This window comes from Rana temporaria, chromosome 10 (genome assembly GCF_905171775.1).
Source record: "Rana temporaria chromosome 10, aRanTem1.1, whole genome shotgun sequence".
Taxonomy (NCBI): Eukaryota; Metazoa; Chordata; class Amphibia; order Anura; family Ranidae; genus Rana; species Rana temporaria.
Window position 1 is genome coordinate 37,934,208 of NC_053498.1, and position 24,912 is coordinate 37,959,119.

Sequence of the window (24,912 nt, forward strand, 5' to 3'; positions counted from 1 at the left end):
ACATATTCAGTTGAACAATAAGCCAAGGAGCAACAGATAAATTCAATAACGGTACTGAAGTAATCATCCTGTACATCTGTTACATCACCTCTCGATACATCAAACAGGAGAGGAATAGAAATAATAAAAAAAATCATATAACAGGGAAAAAACAAAAAGAAAAAAAAAAAAAAAAAGGGGGGGGGGGAAGAACCAGCCTAGCCTGATGCCATAGGTACAATGTTTGTCAAGCCACCCATCCCATTAACCTCTCAACTGGTAGTTTTGGGATACGACCCCGTCCTACCATTCTACTCTATCAGGATCACTTTAAGCATTCTTAAAGCGGTGGTTCACCCTCCTTAACATCATTCTAGCATTACATTCGGCATCGTAGCGCGAGCTACAGTATGCCGGTCTTACATTTTTTATCCCCGTACTCACTGTGCTATTGCACATTGAAGATTCCGACTCCCGCGGGGAATGGGCGTGCCTATGGAGAGGGAGGATGATTGACGGCCGGCTCTGGCACGTCACGCTCCCCGAAGACAGCCGGAGTAGGTCTCGGCTCTTCACGGCGCCTGCGCACAGGCTATGCGCAGGCGCCGTGAAGAGCCAAGCCTATTTCGGCTATTTCCGGGGAAGCGTGACGTGCCAGGGCCGGCCGTCAATCACCTTCTCTCACCATAGGAACGCCCATTCCCCGGAATCTTCAATGTGGAATAGCACAGTGAGTACGGGGATAAAAAATGTAAGACCGGCATACTGTAGCTCGCGCTACGATGCCGAATGTAATGCTAGAATAAATTTTTTTTTTTTTTTTTAATAGGGTGAACCCCCGCTTTAACTAATGCACTGTGAAAAAAAGGTCTAAACGCAAAACACTAGCTCAATAACGTTGTTTTAATTTCCGTGAGTCTAAAACACAAACAAAAATTCTGTACAATACAATGATGTATAGCTGGTCTATTGGATATGGACAGCTGGTCGTAAGTTCGAGAGTGGTTGGTAAACAGGTAAGTCGTTTAACGAGGAGTATCTGTAGTTAATGCTTAAAAACGCCTGTAAACGGAATGTGGCTAAACGCGGGTTACCGCGTTTACACACATTTACAAGCTGTTACAGGCGTTTCAGATGCCTCTGAATCAGGGTTCAACAAACCCCGGGCGCCAGGTCGCAATTGTGAATAGAATTAACGATCTGGTGCCTAGGGCAGCACAGCTGGGGTATCCTGTGTCTCAGTGCGCCCCCGCCGCGCCGGTCGTTAATTGAGGCCACGGCATTCTGCAGGCCTATGTTTCCTTCTGTGATCTGGCGCCATCTTGTGGTGGCCGTTGGTATGACAAGACAACCAGCAATGCTATTGGAGCTTCCCCTGTCTGTTTTCACTGCCATCTCCTTCCCTCTAACTAGAACTTCCAAATATATATATATATATATATATATATATATATATATTATTCTAACACCCTAGAGAATAAAATGGCGGTTGTTGCAATACTTTCTGTCGCAGCGGTCTTACAAGCGTACTTTTTTGGGAAAAAATAATCTTTTTTTAATTACAAAATAAGACACCACTAAAGTTAGCCCAATATTTTTTTTTTTTATATTGTGAAAGATAATGTTACACCGAGTAAATTGATACCCAACATGTCACATCAAAATTGTGTCCGCTCGTGGAATGGCGACAAACTTTTACTCTTTAAAATCTCCATAGGCGACGTTTAAAAAACTCTACAGGTTGCATCTTTTGAGTTACAGAGGAGGCCTATGGCTAGAATTATTGCTCACGCTCGTTTACCAGCAGTAGTGTACATGAAGACTTATGGTTGTGCAAGCTTATGAAATATTTACAGCTACTTCTTTATTTACCTTTTGGTTACTTTTGTGGGAGCCTTGAATTAAGGGGATAAGTACCATCCAAAATCTGACAGTTGGCGCCCTGGGAAACCCATATGCATGTGCTCCTGAGCTGGGCTGTGTGCATTTATACACACCGTGTGGGAAGCCGCACCCACACTCCCTCCGCAGATGCAATTGAATAACGGCAGCAAAAGCCTATGCTGCTCTCGGTGTCTCCTGTGACACCAGGAAGTGAGAGGGGTGAGATAAAAGTTTAGGGATGTGGGTTCAGAACAGGTAGTTGGCATTTTTTATCCTAATGTAGGGAAAGCATTAAAGTGGTTAAAACCCCTACATATAACCAGTGAAGTGACTGGCCTCAGATGATACATGAAGATGAAACAAATCTTCCTACTTAACCACTTCAGCCCTGGACCATATTGCTGGTCAATGACCGGGCCACTTTCTGCGATTCGGCACAGCGTCGCTTTAACTGACAATTCGCACGGTCGTGCGACGTGGCTCCCAAACACAATTGGCGTCTTTTTTTTCTTTTTTTTCCCCACAAATAGAGCTTTATTTTGGTGGTATTTGATCACCTCCTGCGGTTTTTAGTTTTTGCGCTATAAAAAAAATAGAGCGACAATTTTGAAAAAAAAATATATTTTTTTGCTATAATAAATATCCCCCAAAAATATAACAAAAAACTATTTTTTTTCCTCAGTTTAGGCCGATACATATTCTTCTACATATTTTTCGTAAAAAGAAATCGCAATAAGCGTTTGGTTTGCGCAAAAGTTATAGCGTTTACAAAATATGGTATAGTTTTATGGCATTTTTATTAATATTTTTTTCTACTAGTAATGGCGGCGATCAGCGTTTTTTTATTTTTTTTTTTATCGGTACTGCGACATTATGGCAGACACTTTTGACACATTTTTGGGACCATTGTAATTTTTATAGCGATCAGTTTACACACACAGCTCCCGGTTTTTGCTCTGTAACGAGCGATCGCGGGTGCCCGGCGGTGATCGCCCCCGCCGGGCACACGCGTCGGGACCAGGGGGGCGTGCAGCCGAGCCGACCTGCTGCCGTAAAACTGCGGCGGCTGGACAGCAAGCGGTTAAGTTGTGCCTGTTTATCTGCAGCCATGTGTCTGTAGAACAAGGTCTCCAAACTTTCTAAGCAAAGGGCCAGTTTACTTTCTATCCTTAAGGCTTTAAGGGGGCCGCACTGTGGCCAGTGAGAGTAGAAAATGCCCTGACGTCAATGCCTACTTCATTGTTTTTTAGTGGAAAGAATAGTGCCTCAATGATGGGGGCAGTAAGGGGGGATGGTGCTCCATCATTGGTATCAGTTGATGGAATATTAACCAAAGGCCCAGAAAAAGGCAAGCAAAGGGCCACAGTTTGAAGGGCACTGCTGTACAGTATTGTAAAACTCAGAATTTACAGAATCTGTCAGCATTTCTCAGCAGCACAAAGCAGGGGGCAGGGATCTGAACTGCACAGCTCAGGGAGAAGAACTCTGAGCTTGACTGGTGGGGAACTACAGGGGAACATGCACAGCAGTGGCTGTCAATCACAGTCTGTGTGCTGGAGCAGTTAGATCCAGCATACTGCTGACATCTGCAGTATGCTGGTCTTTTTTTTTTTTTTTTGGTACTTATCGTTAGCAGTATTTCTTCTATGGCTCCGAGCAGGGAATCCTGCGGGGAATGGGCGTTCCCGAAGGCAAGCAAGTCGATTGACGGCCTTCGATAGCGCATCACGGCTTCCGAAAATAGCCGAGGAGACACTTGGCTGTTTACGGCGCCTGCGCCTGCCGTGTAGAGCTGACTGCGCAGGCGCCGTAAATTGCAGAGTGTCACTCGTGTGTATTTTCGGAAGCCGTGACGCGCTATCGAAGGCTGTCAATCAACTTGCTTGTCTTCGGGAGCGCCTATACCAGGAAGTAATCCCCGCTCGGAGCCATAGAAGAAATACTGCTAAAACGATAAGTACCAAAAAAAAAAAAAAGACCAGCATACTGCAGATGTCAGCAGTATGCTGGATCTAACTGCAGAAAGTTGATTTTGGGGTGAACTCCCCCTTTAAATCTTGACACGTGGGTTATGTTCCCTGTTTACAGGAGAGGACTAGGCAGAAACATGTTAGATCATTAAATACATGTTACATTAACAGAGTTGAACAGCCCCGCCCAGTCCCTCCAGACATAACCCTCCTCACTGCAGCATGCAGCCTCAGTTTCGTTCTGCCTAGCAAGAAGTACATGCGCTCTGAAAGTCCGATGGATAATGCTGGAAACGAAGGGCATCATTGTGGCTCCAACCACTCAGTGCTGGAGCCCTTGAACCAGAACCAGCCCTTGAACCAGAAAGCAACTCAGAGGGAACATGTCAGCCCTCTTAGCGGTGACCGGGCGCGATGTGGGAGCTTCTTTCTAAGCTAAGTATTTCATAATGTGCTAGTATGCAGCACATTATAATATTGGGGGTTATTTACGAAAGGCAATCCACTTTGCACTTTCAAGGGCAGTTGCTGTAGATCTGAGGGGGGAATGCAAGGAAAATAAACAGCATTTTTGCTTGCACATGATTGGATGATAAACTCAGCAGAGCTTCCCCTTGCATCTACAGCGACTGCACTTACAAGTGCACTTGTAGTGCAGAGTGGATTTCCCTTTAGTAAATCAACCCCATTGTCCTGCAGTTTTATTTTTTTCAGTAGTTTACTACAAACACTGTAAGAAGAACTCGCTATACTTTCCTTTCAGTTTCAGCTATGGGTTTTTTGTTTTGTTTTTTGTCAACCTCTGTGTCTCTTTTTTGCTATAAATTTTAGTGTATGCAACCCCCAACAATTTATGTTATTTGCTATATTTTGGTTTGCTAAAATATGCCTTTTTGACTTTTTTTTATGCTAGATTTCTGGTTTTGCCACACAATTTGTGAACTGGTAACTTCCTGTGTTCTCTGTCTATACACAAGGAATGGGAGGAGATGAGAGATCTGTGTTCTTTGTATTGGCAGGAATATGAGAGGGCTGACCTTACATGTTTTTGAGATTCAAAATAAAAAGTTCTTTGTGTTGTCATCTCACGTTAAGAGGAAATGTATTTTTCTGTATTTGCAGATTTGTTTATAGAGATAGCACAAAGGGGAAAATTAAGTGAGTGTACTACGGGAATGTATGTACACATGCTTTAATACATTTACTGTTCTTTATTTTCCAGAATAGTTTCATTACTGGTGTCTATCCTGCCAGTCCTTCAAGCTGGCTGTTTGTGGTGATTGCCATCATGGGAACGATGTACGCTCGTGTAGACCCATCCATGGGAATGATTGGAAAAATCAAAGAACATCTGCCAGTCAGGTATAAATAGAGGAGCAGTGCAGAATGGTAGTTATGTTGGCCATAATGGGGTGCAAAATGTAACATTTTAAAGCAAAACTAAACTCTGCTCCAACAGTCTGAAGTTTGCAAAGTCCCTCGCCATCATCTTTTACCCATCTTTTACTAGGTGCTGGTCTTTGGCCGTCTTGGCCTGTGTGGGATGATATAGTTTTTCCTGGTACAATGGCACTGTACTGCAAGTGTAAAGGGAGCTGAGCATGTGCAGTTCTTTTTACATTATACAGAGATTTGTGAACAGGCAGGTAAGTTTTTGTTATTGCAGAAGGAACATTGCATGTCTCTTCTGCAATAAAGAGCCTCCCTGTCCTGTTTGCAAAGAATAGAAAATGTGTGGTGTTAATAATAATAATATTATTATTATTATTATTATTATTATTCATACTATTAGGCTTCATTTCCACTGACGTTTTTACAGCCACTTTTCTGAGCGTTTTTTACAGCTTAAAAACACCTGTCCATGTTATTCTATGGCATCATGCCCACATAGGCGTTTTTGAGCTGTAAAAAAAACGCAGGACCAGGGCGTTCTGAAGCTCCAGAGTAGAGCTGTAAAAACGTCAGACGTTAAACGCGCGAAAACGCTCAAAAACGATACCGCTGCGTTTTTGAGCTCCAGCTCACAAAAAAATATATATTTTTTTTTTTTTACAAAATAAACATGGACAGGCGTTTTTAAGCTGTAAAAAAGGCTAACACAAGTGGCTGTAAAAACGCCAGTGGAAATGAAGCCTTATTATTATTATTATTATTATTATTATTATTATTCAGTCTTTTTATTATTCATAATTTTATGTAGTGCCAGTTTGTGCAGCACTTTACAAATGAAAGTATTGCAGAGCTCTTCAGAAACCTTGTAAAAGCATGATAGAATCTTTGAAAAAAGTGATGAAAATGGTTCATGTCTAGTCAAGACCTCTTTGAACAGCTAATAATGCAGGTCAGGGGTTGATGCCTGAAAAAAGTTGTCTGTACCCACTGCCTTGCCTGCTTTGACAGCACAGGAGAAACTCTTTGGAAATAATGCCAGTAGAGCTTTTTTCCAAGGTTGTTCCGTTTGCTCAAATATGCTGAGTATTGGCTTTGTGTCCAGGTCCTTTTGTCAGTATTTTTTTTTTTTTTCTAGTCATTGAACATGTTCTACTATGTTTGAGGTTGCCTTAGAATTATGAATTATGTGGCCATTTTAGATGTCATTAAATCCTGGTGGAATGTATAAAAATGCAGATGCTCCATATGTTCTGTTAGTCTTAATAATGTGTTGCACCATTGGTGATTTTATTTTCATAATATCTTTGCAGCGGCTACCTATCTCACCAGGGTCAGAGCATTATCAGCGCCCTACTCTTCTCCACAGGCCTGTGGTTTGCGCTTATTATGACTATGCGTTACATCTTGAAGCAGCTTTTATCGTACCATGGCTGGATGTATGAACAGCATGGCAAGATGTCTGCCACCACCAAGCTGTGGCTGGTAAGAGGATTTTATGTATACATGCATGGTTTGCTGTGGTATGGGATGTAAAACAGTGTGCAGTTTGCTTTTGATAGGGAGTAAAGTTCTGGTTATAGTGGGTGGGGTGCCATCATCCCTAGTGTATATACACAAGAGAAAACCCTCTAGGGGTGGGGCTATGTAGGCACTGAACCAACGTCTAATATACACAGTACAGACCAAAAGTTTGGACACACCTTCTCATTCAAAGAGTTTTCTTTATTTCCATGACTGAAAATTGTAGATTCACACTGAAGGCATCAAAACTATGAATTAACACATGTGGAATTATACATAACAAAAAAGTGTGAAACAACTGAAAATATATTTCATATTCTAGGTTCTTCAAAGTAGCCACCTTTTGCAGCAGACACATCTCTAGAACTGATAAGAGGAGACTGTGTGAATCAGGCCTTCATGGTAGAATATCTGCTAGGAAACCACTGCTAAAGAAAGGCAACAAGCAGAAGAGACTTGTTTGGGCTAAAGAACACAAGGAATGGACATTAGACCAGTGGAAATCTGTGCTTTGGTCTGATGAGTCCAAACTTGAGATCTTTGGTTCCAACCCCCGTGTCTTTGTGCGACGCAGAAAAGGTGAACGGATGGACTCTACATGCCTGGTTCCCACCGTGAAGCATGGAGGAGGAGGTGTGATGGTGTGGGGGTGCTTTGCTGGTGACACTGTTGGGGATTTAATCAAAATTGAAGGCATACTGAACCAGCATGGCTACCACAGCATCTTGCAGCGGCATGCTATTCCATCCGGTTTGCGTTTAGTTGGACCATCATTTATTTTTCAACAGGACAATGACCCCAAACACACCTCCAGGCTGTGTAAGGGCTATTTGACCAAGAAGGAGAGTGATGGGGTGCTGCGCCAGGTGACTACCTCTTGAAGCTCATCAAGAGTGTGCCAAGCAGTTATTAAAGCAAAAGGTGGCTACGTTGAAGAACCTAGAATATGAAATATATTTTCAGTTGTTTCACACTTTTTTGTTATGTATAATTCCACATGTGTTAATTCATAGTTTTGATGCCTTCAGTGTGAATCTACAATTTTCATAGTCATGAAAATAAAGAAAACTCTTTGAATGAGAAGGTGTGTCCAAACTTTTGGTCTGTACTGTATGTATATATATTGTGTGTTTATATGTACAAAAGGGTAAAATCTGGTAGAACATACAGAGTGTGTGTATGTATATGTGTGTTGTGTATATACCCCCCCCCCCCAACCATTTGTTTTTGCGTTATTAGAATTTGCATAATTAGGACATTAAAGCGGAGTTCCACCCAGAAATGGAACTTCTGTGGATCAGATTCCTCCTCCCCCTCCGATGCCACATTTTGGCACCTTTCAGAGGGGAGTGGATACCTGTCAAATCCAGGCATCTGCTCCCACTTCAGGGGAAAGATCGCTGCAATTTTGTGCGGCAAACTACACAATGTCCAGCCCCCCCCCCCCGCTGCCTTCTGGGAGACACAGGTCCTAGAAGACAGTAGGGGCCATTCAGAAAAAGCAGTATAGGTGTATAAGTATACTGGAACCTGCACTCAGAGCCGAGGGACATGTCGGCTTCAGGTGCCTATTTTATTTTTATTTTTTACCCAGGCGGGACTCCGCTTTAAAGCTGAACGTACCTGTGCAGGGCTCTACTGCTTGCAAAATTTTGTAAACTTGCTTTAAGTGTAATATATTCTAGTGTTCCCACATCCCAAGCCCTTCCTGCAAGTCTTGTACCAACCTGTCGCAACTGTAACTAAAATATTGCCCACAAAAAATCTGAAATGCTTATCAAAATCTTTACAGGTAGGCCAGTGCAAGAACACACTGCACTCTTCATTCAATTTTATGGAGAGTTTATACTCTACTGGACCATGCAGTATAAACTCTCTAGAAAACTGAACCAAGTGTTTTACACATGCATGTTATGCCCTTAAAAGATTTTAAGCAATATCTTGTTAAATCAAGTGGAAAAAAGAAATATCGGTGTTTGTCTTGTGCAGTGCCACATCCAAAGAAAAAGTCAGAAGAAAGAATTGGGTCCCCTAACTGGACTTTTAAGGCACCAAATTATTATGATTCACAAAGTGACCAACATATGTGATAGAAAAACGATTATATTTTGTAACATTTATTTAGAATATAAAGAGAATTCAATAAAAACATAGACATGATCTGGGGTAGACATAAATCGTTGAACTGACAAGTACAAATATACAAAGTTGCACTATATAATGTGATTCTTCAAATTATCCCGACGTTTCTGAGAAATGTCCCTCTTTCTTCAGGGGTATAGCGAAGGATCAACCGTTAATCTATAACATGTATGGTACATAGTCAATATAGACCGTACAATATTTATTTACAAAAATAGTAAAGTAAAAAATATGATAATGATTTTTCAATACTCACAGCTGAAAAAGCTGTACCATGGAAAAGTCATTTCGATCATGTGATTAAAAGCACGAGCTGCATTCTGGTCTAGAATCACTGGTGTAAACAATTAACCAGGGGATTGGTAATTAGATCCTCTGGTGTGTAGCCTGGATCTCCCACAAATAAGAGTGCTGCTGGAGCCAAGTCTATCTGGGCCCTGTAAGAGTAGTATACAGTGGTATAATATAGATCCTAGATTAAGGATTTATCTGACTTGAGTTGAAAAGTATAACAAATGTCTTACCAGATTATTTTTAATTGGTGAGATAGTTTATTTAGATAGCTGAAAAAGTATAACAATTAATGCATCATTATAGTAGTTTGGAATATATTCCTTTAAAATAATTTACTTAGTTGTTTTATAATCTCACAGGCAAAATAAATAAAAATATATAGATGCCAGCAAAATTGGCTATATGTGCTTATCAAAAATAATTTAATTGTGATCAATAAGAACAGTCATATTATGCTCTTAGATGTAATGTTTAGACATTGCCACTAGGTGCTGCTTTCCCTTCAGGAGGGAAAGCAGTCATTCACGGTCCAGCTTAAGTCTGGACAACATGACTGCTTCCCTCCACTGATCTCTCGAAGGTAATAAATAACTCTTTACTTCATTTTATTTGCTCAGTGAGAAACGCTTTTCTCACTTGCTATTTGCATAATCTCCTTCCCATAGTTTGATCTTGTTGCTGGAACCTCGTGACTCTTTAATATAACAATGTATAATAGAATTAACCATTCATTGAATGCATCTAAATCTCAGCCAGGAATGGCTTGTTGACATGTGCCACCTAGTGGCAATGTCTAAACATTACATCTAAGAGCATAATATGACTTTTCTTATTGATCACAATTAAATTATTTTTGATAAGCACATATAGCCAATTTTGCTGGCATCTATATATTTGTATTTATTTTGCCTGTGAGATTATAAAACAACCAAGTACATTATTTTAAAGGAATATATTCCAATCTAAATAAACTATCTCACCAATTAAGAATAATCTGGTAAAACATTTGTTATACTTTTCAACTCAAGTCAGATAAATCCTTAATCTAGGATCTATATTATACCACTGTATACTACTCTTACAGGGCCCAGATAGACTTGGCTCCAGCAGCACTCTTATTTGTGGGAGATCCAGGCTACACACCAGAGGATCTAATTACCAATCCCCTGGTTAATTGTTTACACCAGTGATTCTAGACCAGAATGCAACTCGTGCTTTTAATCACATGATCGAAATGACTTTTCCAGCTTTTTCAGCTGTGAGTATTGAAAAATCATTTATCATATTTTTTACTTTACTGTTTTTGTAAATAAGTATCGTACTGTCTATATTGACTATGTATCATACATGTTATAGATTAACGGTCGATCCTTCGCTATACCCCTGAAGAAAGAGAGACATCTCTCAGAAACGTCGGGATAATTTGAAGAATCACATTATATAGTGCAACTTTGTATATTTGTACTTGTCTGTTCAACGATTTATGTCTACCCCAGATCATGTCTATGTCTTTATTGAATTCTCTTTATATTCTAAATAAATGTTACAAAATATAATCTTTTTTCTATCACATATTTTGGTCACTTTGTGAATCATAATAATTTTGGTGCCTTAAAAGTCCAGTTAGGGGACCCAATTCTTTCTTCTGACTTGTGAGTATAAGTCTTTCAGGGGTGCTGTGGGCAGAGGACAGTTCAATATTATTGGATTTTTGATCCCACCAAGTTCCACACAGGTCCTATTATTATGACATGTTATGTGATCCAAACTTCCTGCTTTCTCTCTCTGATGTGCCTCATTCGTATAGTCCGAAGTAAAATCCACTTGTTACCTTATGACACCAGCATTATCACACCTCCCAATATCCTGGATTTTGCTAGACTGTCCAGGTTTTTTCAACAAAATTCCGGTGTCCTGTGGGTCTGGCCTGTGTCCCAAAGCACAATGAGAAAACATTTGTTTCCGCACTCGAATCCATACCTAGCATGCATCAGTAGCTGCAGGGCTAACACCGAAATTTCTAAACATTTACTCAGGAGTGTTCCTAAACGTCTGCCTTCCCGTCCAGGAGATAGATGGGAAAGCAGTGATCGGAGGCCTCCTTACCTTAGGCAGATGACGAGGATCTGGGGTAGGGCTGATGCTCCTCGCTCCAGCTTGCCAAGAGAAGAGCTGGGGTCGTTGCTTCTCCTCCTGCCCAAATAGGAAGTGGGTCCTGAGACCTGATTGCCCGGGAGTCCTAAGAATCCCTGGCCAATCGGGTCTCAGGACCGACTTCCTGATTGGCTGGGATGAGAATCAGGAAGACAATAGTGAATATTAGCTATTGTTGCGCAACTGGGTGGGCTTAGGGCACAGTGCTCTGCTCCCCTGAGCCCACTCCTTTTTTAAGCCAATTGGAGCCTCGGGCTCTAATCATGTGCTTTAAAAAAAAAAAATATTGAAATCCATGCATCTGCCGCCCTGCATGTAGATTAGGGGGGTGGTGCCCCTTATGGACGGCCCCCACTGGCATAGAGTATACATCGCAGTGTTTGGTTTCATGCAGATAGAAGTAAAGGATGTAAAACCTAGTACGCAGATTTGGAGGTATGTGGATATAGAATAAAAAAAATAACTGGAAGGATTGGTAGATGATCAGAGAATAAAGTCTTGTCTAAAATCTACCACTTTTTTTATTTTATTATACTTCACATCACTCCAACTTGTATATCGTGCTATATTCCATTTTCAGAACAGCAGCTCCAGTTTTAACACAAAAAGAACTTTGTTATGAGATAAACCGGTAGTTCAAATGTATAATATAAAGAGAAAGCTGCTCCCCAGAAAAGTGCAATGTGCTAATTCTGACTAGTGAAATATGTGAAGTATAGGGGGTCGCTAATATTCGAATTAACTGTGCTAAATCGATGTAAAGTGTTAAATGCTAATTCGACCAAATACATCACATGATTCATTAGAATTACAGTAATAAAGTGCATAGTAGTAGTCAGTGCAAAATCTTATAAAGTGCAATGGTAAGCAACGGTGTTTATCTGTCTTTTAATGGGCTACTCTGGTGGAGATATATATGAGGTTCCCAGCCATATCAATAGAGCAGCAAGACAGTAAAAGATTAATTTATTACTGCACAAACTGACCTGATTTTTAAAGAGGTCATGTTGGTTTGGTGAGTAGGCATTTCACTCACTTTCCACTGGTTGACATATATAAAGCTTTATTCATTGGTGAAGGTGCACAGAATCGAAGTTGAAGCATGATTTATTTATGGATTTTTCTTGATGAAACTTTCATTTAGGCCCAGATTCACAAAGGAGATACAATGGCGTATCTCCAGATCTTCCGTCGTATCTCTGAGTCTAAGCCGTCGTATCTATGCACCCTGATTCATAGAATCAGTTACGCATTGATTTCTATTAGATCCGACCGGCGTAAGTCTCTTACGCCGTCGGATCTTAACTGCATATTTACGCGGGGCGCTAGGGGCGTGTACGCTGATTTACGCCTAGAATATGTAAATCGGCTAGATACGCGAATTCACGAACGTACGCCCGGCCGACGCAGTACAGTTACGCCGTTTACGTTAGACTTTTCCCGGCGTAAAGTTACCCCTGCTATATGGTGGCGTACATGCGGCGTACCAATGTCAAGTATGGACGTTGTTCCCGCGTCGAATTTTGAAACATTTACGTTGTTTGTGTAAGTCGTCCGTGAATGGGGCTGGACGTCATTTACGTTCATGTCGAAACCAATACGTCCTTGCGGCGTACTTTGGAGCAATGCACACTGGTAAATTCCATAGACGGCGCATGCGCCGTTCGTGTAAAACGTCAATCACGTCGGGTCATGGTTAATTTACATAACACACGCCCACCTCTTCACAATTTGAATTAGGCAGGCTTACGCCGGCCTATTTACGCTACGCCGCCGCAACTTTCTTTTGAGAATACAGCACTTGCCTGTAAATGTTGCGGAGGCGTAACGTAAATAGGATACGTTACGCCCCGCACAAAGATACGCCATTCTACGTGAATCTACCCCTTGGTGTTTACAATTGCACTTTATAAGATTATTTTGCTCCAGTTTTAAACTGAGCAGGTCAGGTTGCTCCAGTAGCCCTGAAGCTGCTTTTGCAAAGCCACCTAACTGCTGATTGTCTTGGGTGGCTTAGGATGACCCTCCTATGTGAAGCACTCACCCACAGGTGGAGGATCTTACTCTTCCTTTTATGAAAAACTCCTTTCTAAGCAATGTTGTGTGTGTGAAGGCTATTTTATTACTTTGTTTATTTGTTCCCTTTTTATCCATTTAGACTTTGGTGAAGATATTCTCTGGTCGTAAGCCCATGTTGTACAGCTATCAAGCATCACTCCCTCGCCTTCCTGTACCAACAGTTGGGGATACAATGCAAAGGGTTGGTATCTCCTTACTAGATGCATACCTTTTTTTTTTTTTTTTTCTTCTTGTTAGGACATTAACTTTTTTAGAATGTCAGTGGGGAATGAATGACTGTATAGTGTCCTAAAGTACTGCTAAAAAGTAATTCACTAGTTGAATGCCAAAGAATACACCAGCTCCCTGCTTGTCTCAAACATTTTAGTGGCATGTCTTGTCAGTTGGAACTTTCCTCTGCCATGGCCATCATTGAAGCCTCTACCTTCATGCTAAACAATTCCAGCTCTGCCTCAGAGTTTGGAAGGTTCTCTGCTCGCCTTTCATGCATGGCGATTTTACGAGGCACATCCCGTCCTCTCAAGGCTATAGGGCACTGGTTGTTAACTTGGTGTGTATCGCTTTATGAATGCCAGTAATTACCAAGTCTCGTGCAAGTTGCCTTTATGCAATGACCCATTGAAGTGTAAAAAAAAATTACAAGCTGTTCTTAAAGTGGAAGTTCAGCCAAACACCAACTACTTAAAGCTGAACTTCAGCTTGCAAAAAACGCATTCAGTAGTATCACCTATGAAAACATATAAACGTTTATTAAGTTCGTTAAAGAAGTCCAATTATTCAGAAAAACACCCATTAATATAGGCACCTAATCCCAAACAAAAATTTTGGAATTATGGAAGGGGAGAAAAGAGGGATATATTACGATGCAATTGATGTTATGGTAACGATGAGAAAGAACTTGTCTTGTGTCCATGAAAATTACAAAATGATTTTATTAAATACATAGAAAAGCATTTAAAATCAATGGTCCAATCAATTACGTGGATATTAGTGGTCATCAAATGATTAAATTTCAGTTTAAACCAAACAGAGATCGCATGTTCTCGACATCCTCTAGGTGCAGGCATCATTCAGATATCACCGCACAAAGTACAGGACGTCATATGACGTCCACCCAGGCTAAGAGATCCCCTTTTTGGACGTCATATGACAGCGTGCGGTTTTGAAGTGGTTAAAGCGAAGGTCCACACAAAAATGGAGCCTCCGGTTTTCGGGAACCCTCCCCCGCTCCTGTGTCGCATTTGGCACCTTTCAGGGGGGAGGGGGGGTGCAGATACCTGTATAATATAGGTATTTGCACCCACTTACGGGCATATAGTAATTTTCCTCTCCTGGATGCATTTTCTTCAGAAGAGGAAAAGTAGCTTAATAAAAATGCACATAATGCCACATTTTGCAAACTTGTTCAAGCACGTCAAGCTTTGGACGTTCGTTCATGCCATTGGCCAAAATAATATAACCGCACATCAACACACAACACCCATCAGTTATTTTGCTAACATAGCCCTAAAAGGTGAAATAACCTTTCTAATCTCAAACGCCACCTAAACAACGACTCCTCTCCCCCTCCCTCCAGCAATCTTCTGTGACACATTTCTGGTCCCAGAAGATTGCACGGCCGCTCAGGACACGCAGCGCCACTCGCGCATGTGCAGTGCACACCCAGCCAAACTAAATGTAACAGTGCTGCTTAATGAATTTAAATATGACAATCGCATTTAAACAGTGCATCAAATTTAATGAAAGTCCAAAAGTGACATAAAAGTAATCTTATCAATGTGAAAAAATCGTGGGTAAAGTTTGCGATTGTGCTTCACTGTGACTCCACACCACTTGTTAAGGTGCTCCCACCGAGTGCAATGCACGCTCACCTCCTTATAAGACCCTGCAAGGGGTCAAATACGCCTTGCACACTGTGCAATTTTCCTTTTAGACCCCTTTCACACTGAAGCGTTTTTACAGCGTTTTAGCGTTAAAGATAGCGCTATTAAAACGCTCATAAAACGCTCTCCATGCATGTCAATGGACCCTTTCACACTGAGTCCTGCAAGCAGCATCTTTGGAGCAGCTTTTGGGCGCTGAAAAAAACGCTCCAAAAACGCCCCTCTCCATTGAAATGAATTGAAAGTGCTGTAAAAACGCCTTACCCTTTCACACTGAGGCACTGCAAAAACGCCCTAAAACGTTAGGGTCTTAGCGGTGCTTTACCAGCACATTGGGATTGCAGATGAGGCTTTGCTCGAATAACGCTTGAATAACGCCCCAGTGTGAAAGGGGCCTTAAGGATGACTCCACACTGGTCCTCACTAGTTACTGGTAGGCTATGTGAGGGTATAGCTCACTCTGCACCCAATGCAGCATCCTCCCAATGTAGCTGCTTCAGAGTTGGCTCCACATTAGTCTCCAGTGATTTAAAATGACATGAAAGACAAAATTGCCTCCAATGGTGCAGTACTCTCAGTATTAAATGACCAGAACCTCACCACCCCAGCTATTAAACTCTTTTATTTAAAAGTAATAAGCCTAGATACATAATCCAAAACAGGTCTCACTTGTAGCGAACAAGGTTCCACCGCCAGGCTCCACCTCTACTAGTTGGAGGAACGATGCCCACAGTAGTGATATCGACATTGCGGAGAGTAAGGGAGGGTGCATCACTCGACCGTTGGACAGGTAAGTGTGTGTATTTATTAAAAGTCAGCAGCTACACTTTTTGTAGCTGCTAACTTTTAATAAACACAAAAATGGGTGGAACTCCACTTTAAGTGGATACATGTAAATAAGCGTGCAACAAGACGTCCTAAAAGGCAATGATTGCTACAATCAGAGCAGTAAAAAAAAAAAAAAAATCAAAACCAAAAAAAAACATTCTTGTGACTCAACAGTTCATCGTGCAAGTAAGTAAAAAAAAATGCTGTGATCTTCCACCTCTGTGTTGAAGAATAAAATGTGCTTCTAAATAATCCTCCACTGGTGAATGGATGGCAGCTCACCTTATACTTGGACCCCTGTTTCACTAGTGCAGGGGTAATGAATTAAAATTCACTGAGGTCCGGTCAGCAAAATTTTCTTCCAGCAGGGGTCCGAACATCATGTCATTACCCGTTGCGCCTTTTCGCATGTGCCAAACCGCATGTTGCTGCCGCACTATTTTGGAAAAGACGTCAAGGACGTCTTTCTCCAGTTTTTTTGCGGGCAGTGCAGCCCTTTAAAAAGGGCTGACCTACCCACGACATGTGCACCTCATGCACATGTACAGATCTGAACCCATTCTTACATCAGCATCCTCAGTCCCCAGTGCACATCAGAGCCCTCTTGAGGAGTGTCCTCAGGTCCTCCTTTATATCTCCCCCCTCCACAGTAATGTTCTCAGACTTCCTTGACACTAACCCCCCCCGCCAGTACTGTCCTTTGCCCCAATTTACATTATCCCCCCTCATTACTATCTTCAGCCCCCTTCACATTACTGTCCTCATTGCCCCCACATCACAGTCCTCAGCCTCCCCCCTGTCATGTCCACATCTCCCACCCTGTAATATCCACATCTCCCCCCATACATCACAGTCCGCTCAGCCTCCCTCCCCCCCACCCTAATGTCCTCAGCCCACCACATGACAGCCCTCAACAACTCCACTTTAATGTCCTCAGCGAGTTATCTTTTTCCGCTTTCCAGACCAGTGTCCTCACCTCCCTGTAACTCAGAGGCATAACTAGAACCATCTGGGCCCCGGTGCAGGGAACCATAAAGGCCCCCCTGATCTCTGGTCCCGGGGCCCTTTCCAATGATCATGGTGTCCGTTTTGTCCCATGTGAAAGGGCCCTAAGGGGGAGTTCTGTGGATTGTAATATAAAGGGGAACTCTGATGTAAGGGGTGCTCTGGGAACCGATATAAGGGGGTCTCTACTCACCAAAGCCCTCACTTATATCAGAATCCCCCTTTACATTACAGTCCACGGAGCTCTCCCTTACATTGGTGTGCTCAGAGGCTGGCGAGATAAGAGAAAGCCTCCATCATAGATGGAGGCTTGGGTCAGTGGTGGTGCGCCCGGTCGCTGTCCCCTCTCTCCAACCACCCCCCTCTATCACCAATAGATAGATTCATGCAATGCATGAATCTATCAATGGCCGCCGCCGACACCCCCTATTCTTGGCACTCGCAGTTCCCCCAGCTGTGTTAGAAAAGAGAATAAATATAAGGTAGCATGGAGGAAACCACTGCTGCCCCCCTCCATCCAGAACTGTCCCGCCTCCTGCTGTCGGCTCTGTGTGAGGATTACAGAGACGGCAGGGGGAAGAAAAGGCTGCTAAATGGCGGGGGGGCATTGTGCCCACCCGCCCGCCCTACTGAGACAGGGTAAGTGCCGGGCAGACAGCGGTAGGGGGGGCACAGTGGGAGCGTTTGATGGGGCACAGTGGGAGCGTTTGATGGGGCACAGTGGGAGCGTTTGATGGGGCACAGTGGGAGCGTTTGATGGGGCACAGTGGGAGCGTTTGATGGGGCACAGTGGGAGCGTTTGATGGGGCACAGTGGGAGCGTTTGATGGGGCACATTGGCTGCGTTTGATGGTACAGTGAGGCTGCAATTGATGGGGGGGGGGTTTTTTCAGTTTATTTGAGCACCAGCTGCCATTGACTTGGGCAGTGGAGTTCTGCCACTGTGGTCAGCAAGCAGGCCTACTCACCTGTGCTATACATACACATAGGCTGACAGAGCATGCTGGGGCTTGTAGTGCACCATACCAGGGAAATCCCAGCAGGCTGCTGTGTTGGTAGAGGGGCACTGGAGGTGACAACAGACTCTCTCTTCATGACTGACCCACCTGTGAGCTGCTTTCTTTTCAATCACTGAGAGGTTTGAAGGAAGGAAGAAAGGCTGTCCTGGAGAGCTGTGGATCCCCTATTGTGGAGGGTTGCAATCTTTCATCCACTATCTATCTAGCTGCAGGCTGCTGAACTTTCCCTTTGCAAGGCACGGAGCTGCCAGGGATTGGATGTGGGCGGGGCTGCTGGTGCACACAGGAGGAGAAGCTCCTGCTCTCTCTATCTCCTCTCCTGTCTGAGTGTCCGGAGGAGGAGGGGGGTGGGCTGTCAGTGCGAGGTCTTGGCAGTGTGACAGAGAGTAGACGCTCTCTGCTCATAACTGCAGCCAGCAACAATGGAGCGATATCCCGGTCTCCTGAGGGCCCCCCCGCAGTGAGGGAACTACAGAGCCACTGCAACTTTGCCCCCTCACTCACCTTGCATAGACCGAAGATCGGAGGGAGGCACGGCATAGCTCCGATGGAGGGCGGGTGTTGTAAGATGATGATTGGTTGCTAAGACTGCCCTTCATCCTAGCAGCCAATCACCTGCTTGTTTACCTCCGGCAACTCCGCCCTGCATCCAGAACTGTCCCGCCTCCTCCTGTCGGCTCTGTGTGAGGATTACAGAGACGGCAGGGGAAAGAAAAGGCTGCTAAATGGCGGTACCGCGGCGGGCCGCATAAGAGAGTGAGGCGGTCCGCATTTGGCCCGCGGTCCGCCATTTAGTGATGCCCGCACTAGTGGGTCCAAGGTAAGCAGTCCCCTAATGGGGGTAAAATCAGATTAATGCTTCTGCTCTGCTTTTTATTCTTCAACACCTCCTGTCAGTGATAAAAGGCACGCCATGCCGGCGGAATAATTGGATATCACCCAACGTGCTTCAGCTCAGCTATCATCCTGTGGTCACCACCATCTATGCTGAAGCCCACTGAGAGTTTATCTGTTTATTATGCTGGCACGGCTGAGTGCCTTTTATCACTGACGGGAGCTGTTAGAGAGTAAAGAGCAGAGCGGAGGAAGCATTCACCTGATTTTACCCCCTTTAGGGGACTCTTTACTTTGACCCACTGGTGAAACAGGGGTCTAAGTATAAGATGAACTGCCATCCATTCCCCAGTGGAGGATTATTTATGAGCACATTTTGTTTTTCAACACAGAGGTGGAAGATCACCGCGTTCGGTTTACTTGCACTTTCAACAAATCGTTTTCGGCCAAGGAAGCTGCCATCTTTGTTCCTTTTTTATTCTACAACTGCCTTGATTTATGCACGTGATCAGTTATGACACCAGCCATTTGATGATTTGACAGTTTGGTTGAGAGCACAACCAATGGGAGTGTTACATTTCCGGCATGTGCCACTTTAATTACTAGCACCATGCGCGTTTGTTTCTTTTTTTGGGTTTGGACTGAACTTAAAGTGGATGTAAACCCAAATTTTATTTTTTTTGATGTCACAATGTACAGTATAAGATTTCCTATAATTTGTGCCCAGTCTTGCCACACAGAGTTAATCCAGCTCTGAGCAATCCTCTTTTATTGTTCAGTGAAATAAAACGGACTTGCAGAGAAAAACCTTAGTCCGTTCCGCCCCCTTGCTGTGAATGACAGGTTATTTACATATCTCATGCACTAGCTTGGAGACGGGCATTATTTTTTAATTCCCACCCTCCTTTTCTGAAGTCATGTGGTTACTTTTCTGGATTTTGACTGGATGTTAGTGATCATAGCATAATTCAGTGTAAGGGGAGTGTAGAGGAGGGCGGGGAGTCTACTGACATCACGACTCCACCCACACAGCTTCAGACAACAGATCCACCCACAGAATCTGCAGTTTTTCAGTTCTTATAACAGACAGAGGGGAAACATTTGACAGGTGAGGATACATGCAGGAGGCATCTATATCCTTATAGATCAGCACTATGGCAGGATGAGAGTGGGTTTACATCCACTATAACTTCTCTATCTGATTGTAGCTATCATTGCCTTTTTAGGACTTCTTTTTGCGCTGTTATTTACATGTATGTTTATTAATTTGCTGCCAGTTGCGCTGCCAACATTGGAGGTTGAATATGAAGAATCTCCTAAATGAAAATCAACCTTGACTACAGTATTCGCTGAGCAAACTCCAGAGATAATTGTTATATATTTTACTGACACAACTTATTTAGAAAGATAATTAAAATGTGCATGTGTTTTTTTTTTTTTGTTTTTTTTTTTTTGTGCTTTTGTTTTATTTTTACTCGTGAATCCTGATGGCAAAACCTTATATCCTATAACTTGTTATTTTATTAAGTATTTGGAATCTGTGAGACCTCTGATGAATGATGAGGAATTCAAGCGTATGACGGCACTGGCCAAGGATTTTGAACTGAAGCTGGCCCCCAAGCTGCAGTGGTACCTGAAACTGAAATCCTGGTGGGCATCGAACTATGTAAGAACACTAATCTTTAGATTAAAAAATGGCTAAAAGTACACTGCCGTTTATTTTCTAAGATAACTGTTTTTCTTAGTGCATTTCTAAATTACATACTTGTCTTGCTTTAATTTTGCATAAATAGTGTGAGTTCTAAAGAGGGTTTTTTTTGTATTTATTTTTTCCCAGGTTAGTGATTGGTGGGAAGAATATATTTACTTGCGTGGAAGAAGCCCAATTATGGTTAACAGCAACTATTATGCAATGGTAAGTATGAAAGTCAATAAACTAAAACCTCAAAATAAGTGTTTTTATTTACAGAGTTTTTTTAAAGCAGAGTTAAACCCATTGATTAACCCGTTTCTTAAATTCAAGGCATTCGGTAATTGATGACTGTCACAGTAGCTTGTGCACTCAACAAAACTGTCAAGCCATCAAATGGCTGGTGTCATAATTCATCACATGTAGGGCACCATGGCAACTGCAGATCAAACTGAGGCTAAGATGGCAGCTTTCCAAAAAACTAAACTGCGGTGAGATTCACACTGACTGAGAGTGTAATGGGTACACTACCGGCTCCGCTAGGATATAGCTGGGGTTCCCGAAGCCTTAAGAGGCATGCAAAGATAAACCAAGGGTTTGAGTAGAAGCTTCAGATGGAACACACTGCGGTATGGGTACAACAAAAACTTTAATTGATGCAAAAAAAAGCACATAGAAACGTTACAGCTGGCTGATGAGCCAAAATGAACAGAACCTTTAAACCAGAAATATAAAAACATTATGGCAACGTTGTCGCAATATAAATAAAAACAACCTGGGCACACAAATCTTCACTTCTCACATTAACCGGGGTGACTAAATGTTTTACAGTCTGGAAATTGGCATCTGGTGACACTAAATTCTGGGGAGCATGAAGTTCAGGGATCCCCTGAATCAACTTATGAGACAAAAATGTCACAAACTCGGAGCCAGAGATACCACCATACGAACCGCCACAGTAAACCAACAATATGGTTTGAGCTGAGATGTACTTTTCCAAAAATCATTCATTTGGATGTATGCAGATAGATCCCAGATGGAAATGGTACAGACATGGAGAATATCAATGAAGGACCATACAGGTGGAGATGGATTGTCTCTAATGTGTGAAGTTGCAGCAATATATTGGTGTGAGAGTCTGTATAATCAAGACACCGTGTAAATATATTAAGCTGGACTGACCGTCCCATAGAAAGATTCTCACCCGTCACGCAGCCTGCTCCAATATTCTGTGCGTGACCATGAAATGTAACCACCAAAAGGCTCACAGGGTCTCCCAAGTAATCTGCCTTATGTTCGATAACAACGTTGGAATGAACCTCATCCAGGTGTGTATTGCTTAGAGCTCTTCCACACTGGGACTGTGCAGTGGGGCTGTATAGTGATCTTCCGTGATACCGTGATGCCAGACCAGTTCCGTGCTATGCGGCGTGAGGTGGGGGAAAGATCTGCCTGTGTGTGGCAGGGCTGTAGGACACTGAGATGTGAATGCATTTTGCTCAACTCCGTAAGCTTCGTGAGAACAATGCAGTGGGCTTCTTGGCATGCTTATAAAGGGAATGCTACTCCCCTTTAAGATTTTGCACTTTTAAAGGGCCACTGCCTTAGAACTATAGTATCAAAAATGTTAAATGTTAAAAATGTTAAATCAAATTTGTTTGAAAAAGTGTTATTGCATTTAAAATGTGATGATGATGATGATGATGATGATGATGATGATAATACTGGTATCACTAATGCACATTCTGACCTGTTAAGTAATTCATCTACAGCACAGGTGTCAAACACAAGGCCCGTGGGCCGAATCCGGCTCTCCAGGCCAATTCATGTGGCCCTTGCACCTCTCCTGCATCTTTAGGGAGAGCTCCAGCTCTCCTGGTCCTCCAGACCCTTACTTTCTGCTTTTAATCAATGCATCCAGCTTCTTCCCAGCAGCAGCATAAGGAAAGGAGGGGAGAGTGTGCACTGTGATATAAGGGAGAGTGGGGAACTCAACTTCTGATGGATGGGTGGCTCTTGACATCCAATGTAAGAGGAGGGTATGCAAATTGAGTTTGACATCCCTGATCTACAGCATTCATACTAGACTAAAATAATTTGGTTGCATAAGTGTGCACACCCTTAAACTAATATTTTGTTGAAGCACCTTTTTGATTTTATTACAGCACTCTGTCTTTTTGGCTATGACTTGGCAATATTTGCCCACTCTTCTTTGCAAAAACACTCCAAATCTGTCAGTTTGCGAGGGCATCTCCTGTGTCCAGCCCTCTTCAGATCACCCACCACAGATTTTCAGTCGGATTCAGGTCTGGGCCATTTCAAAACTTTCCTCTTCGTTGAAGCAATTCATTTGTTGATTTGGGTGTATGCTTTGGGTCATTTCAGTCTTTTTATGCTGAAAGATGAAGTCCCTCTTCATGTTCAGCTTTCTAGCAGAAGCCTGAGGTTTTGTGCCAATATTGACTGGCATTTGGAACTGTTCATAATTCCCTCTACCTTCACTAATGCCTCTGTTCCAGCTAAAGATAAACAGCCCCAAAGCATAATGCTGCCACCACCATGCTTCACGGTGGGTATGGTGTTCTTTTGGTGATGAGCAATGTTGTTTTTGCGTCATATATCTTTTGAAATTATGACCACAAAGTTCAACCTTGATTTCATCGGGCCGTAACACATTTTCCCACATTCTTTTGGGAGACTTCAGATGTGTTTTTGAAAAATTTAGCTGGGCTTGGATGTTTTTCTTAAGAAAATGCTTTCGTCTTGCCACTCTACCCCATAGCCCAGACATATGAAGAATACAGGAGATTGTTGCCACATGTACCACACAGCCAGTACTTGCCAGATATTCCTGCAGCTCCTTTAATGTTGCTGTAGGCCTTTTGGCAGCCTCCCTGATCAGTTTTCTTGTCTTCATCATTTTTGGAGGAACGTCCAGTTCTTGTTAATGTCACTGTTGTGCCATATTTTCTCCATTTTGATGATGACCGTCTTCCATGGTATATCTAATGTCTTGCAAACTCTTTTGTACCCTTCTCCTGACTTTTATACCTTTTTTAAAAATGAGATCCCTCTTATGCTTTGAAAGCTCTCTGTGGACCATGACTTTTGCTGTAGGATGCGACTAAGACAAGGTCAGGAAAGACCTAAGAGAACAGCTGAACTTTATTTGGGGTTAATCAGAGGCAGTTTAAATGATGGCGGGTGTGTACCGACTCCTATGTAACATGAGTTTGAATGTGATTGCTTAATTCTGAACACGGCTACATCCCCAGTAATACCGTGTTTCCCCGAAATTAAGCCCTACCCCGAAAGTTAGACCTAGTGCAATTATCAGGGTGGGCTGCAATATAAGCCCTACCCCGAAAATAAGCCCTATCAAAGTTCACAAAAAAAACCTGTAATCCATTACTGTATACTGGTGCAGTGTCTCTGTTTATTACGGTTTAATAATATGTTTTACAGCCACTGGAGGTCCTCTTTTATTGTCCTGGCTGATGTCTGCAGCCCCTTTCTATTCAGTGTACGAGCGGGCTGACGTCAGCGGGATCTCGGCTTTCATCCTCTCCTCCCTGCTAACGTTGCCTGGATCTCGGGTCTTCTCTCTTATCCTCTCCCCCGCACTGATGTCTGCAGCCCCTTCATCTTCAGTGTATGGAGCGGGCTGACATCAGCGGGATCTCGGCTCTTCTCTCTCTTCCTCTCCCCCCACTGATGTATGCGGCCCCTCCCTCTGCAGTACACGGAGGGGGCTGACGTCAGCGGGGATCTCGGAGAAGAAGAGCAGATCACACGTGAATGCCCAGGGGAGCTGTAAAAGGTATTTGATAAGGACTTTAAGCAAGATGTTTTTTTTTTATATTTAAACTGACTTCTTACCTGACAGTGGGAGGGGGAAGGGGTGGGGGTGACACAGGAACGGTATAATTTCTTATTGATTGATTTATTCATTGCTTTTTAGAACATGGAGAGGGGTAAATGATGCAGCACATGCACTGTGCTATCTATCATGCTTTAAAAGGAACTGTTTGTTTTGTTTTTTAGGGTTACAACCACTTTAATGCCGTAATTAAATAAGCCCTACCCCGAAAATAAGCCCTAGTGTGTTTTTTGTAGAAAAAATTAATATAAGACCCGGTCTTATTTTCGGAGAAACACGGTAACACTTATGCAACCACATTATTTTATTTGTTTTATTTTTACTTCCCCTCCCTAAAAGATTACATTTTTTTTTTTCAA

The 24,912-nt window shown here is 42.8% G+C and overlaps 1 protein-coding gene across 3 annotated transcripts in view; it reads left to right on the top strand.

Moving 5' to 3' along the window:
- Nucleotides 1-24,912, top strand: part of LOC120916530 (carnitine O-palmitoyltransferase 1, liver isoform-like) — a 149,094-nt gene that overhangs the window by 50,029 nt on the left and 74,153 nt on the right. For all 3 annotated transcript variants that reach the window (XM_040327555.1, XM_040327554.1, XM_040327556.1), the window contains exons 3-7: nucleotides 5,056-5,195; nucleotides 6,536-6,707; nucleotides 13,495-13,596; nucleotides 20,512-20,649; nucleotides 20,821-20,898. In XM_040327555.1, coding sequence (XP_040183489.1) covers nucleotides 5,056-5,195; nucleotides 6,536-6,707; nucleotides 13,495-13,596; nucleotides 20,512-20,649; nucleotides 20,821-20,898 — 630 coding nt within the window. The remainder of the gene's footprint in view (nucleotides 1-5,055; nucleotides 5,196-6,535; nucleotides 6,708-13,494; nucleotides 13,597-20,511; nucleotides 20,650-20,820; nucleotides 20,899-24,912) is intronic.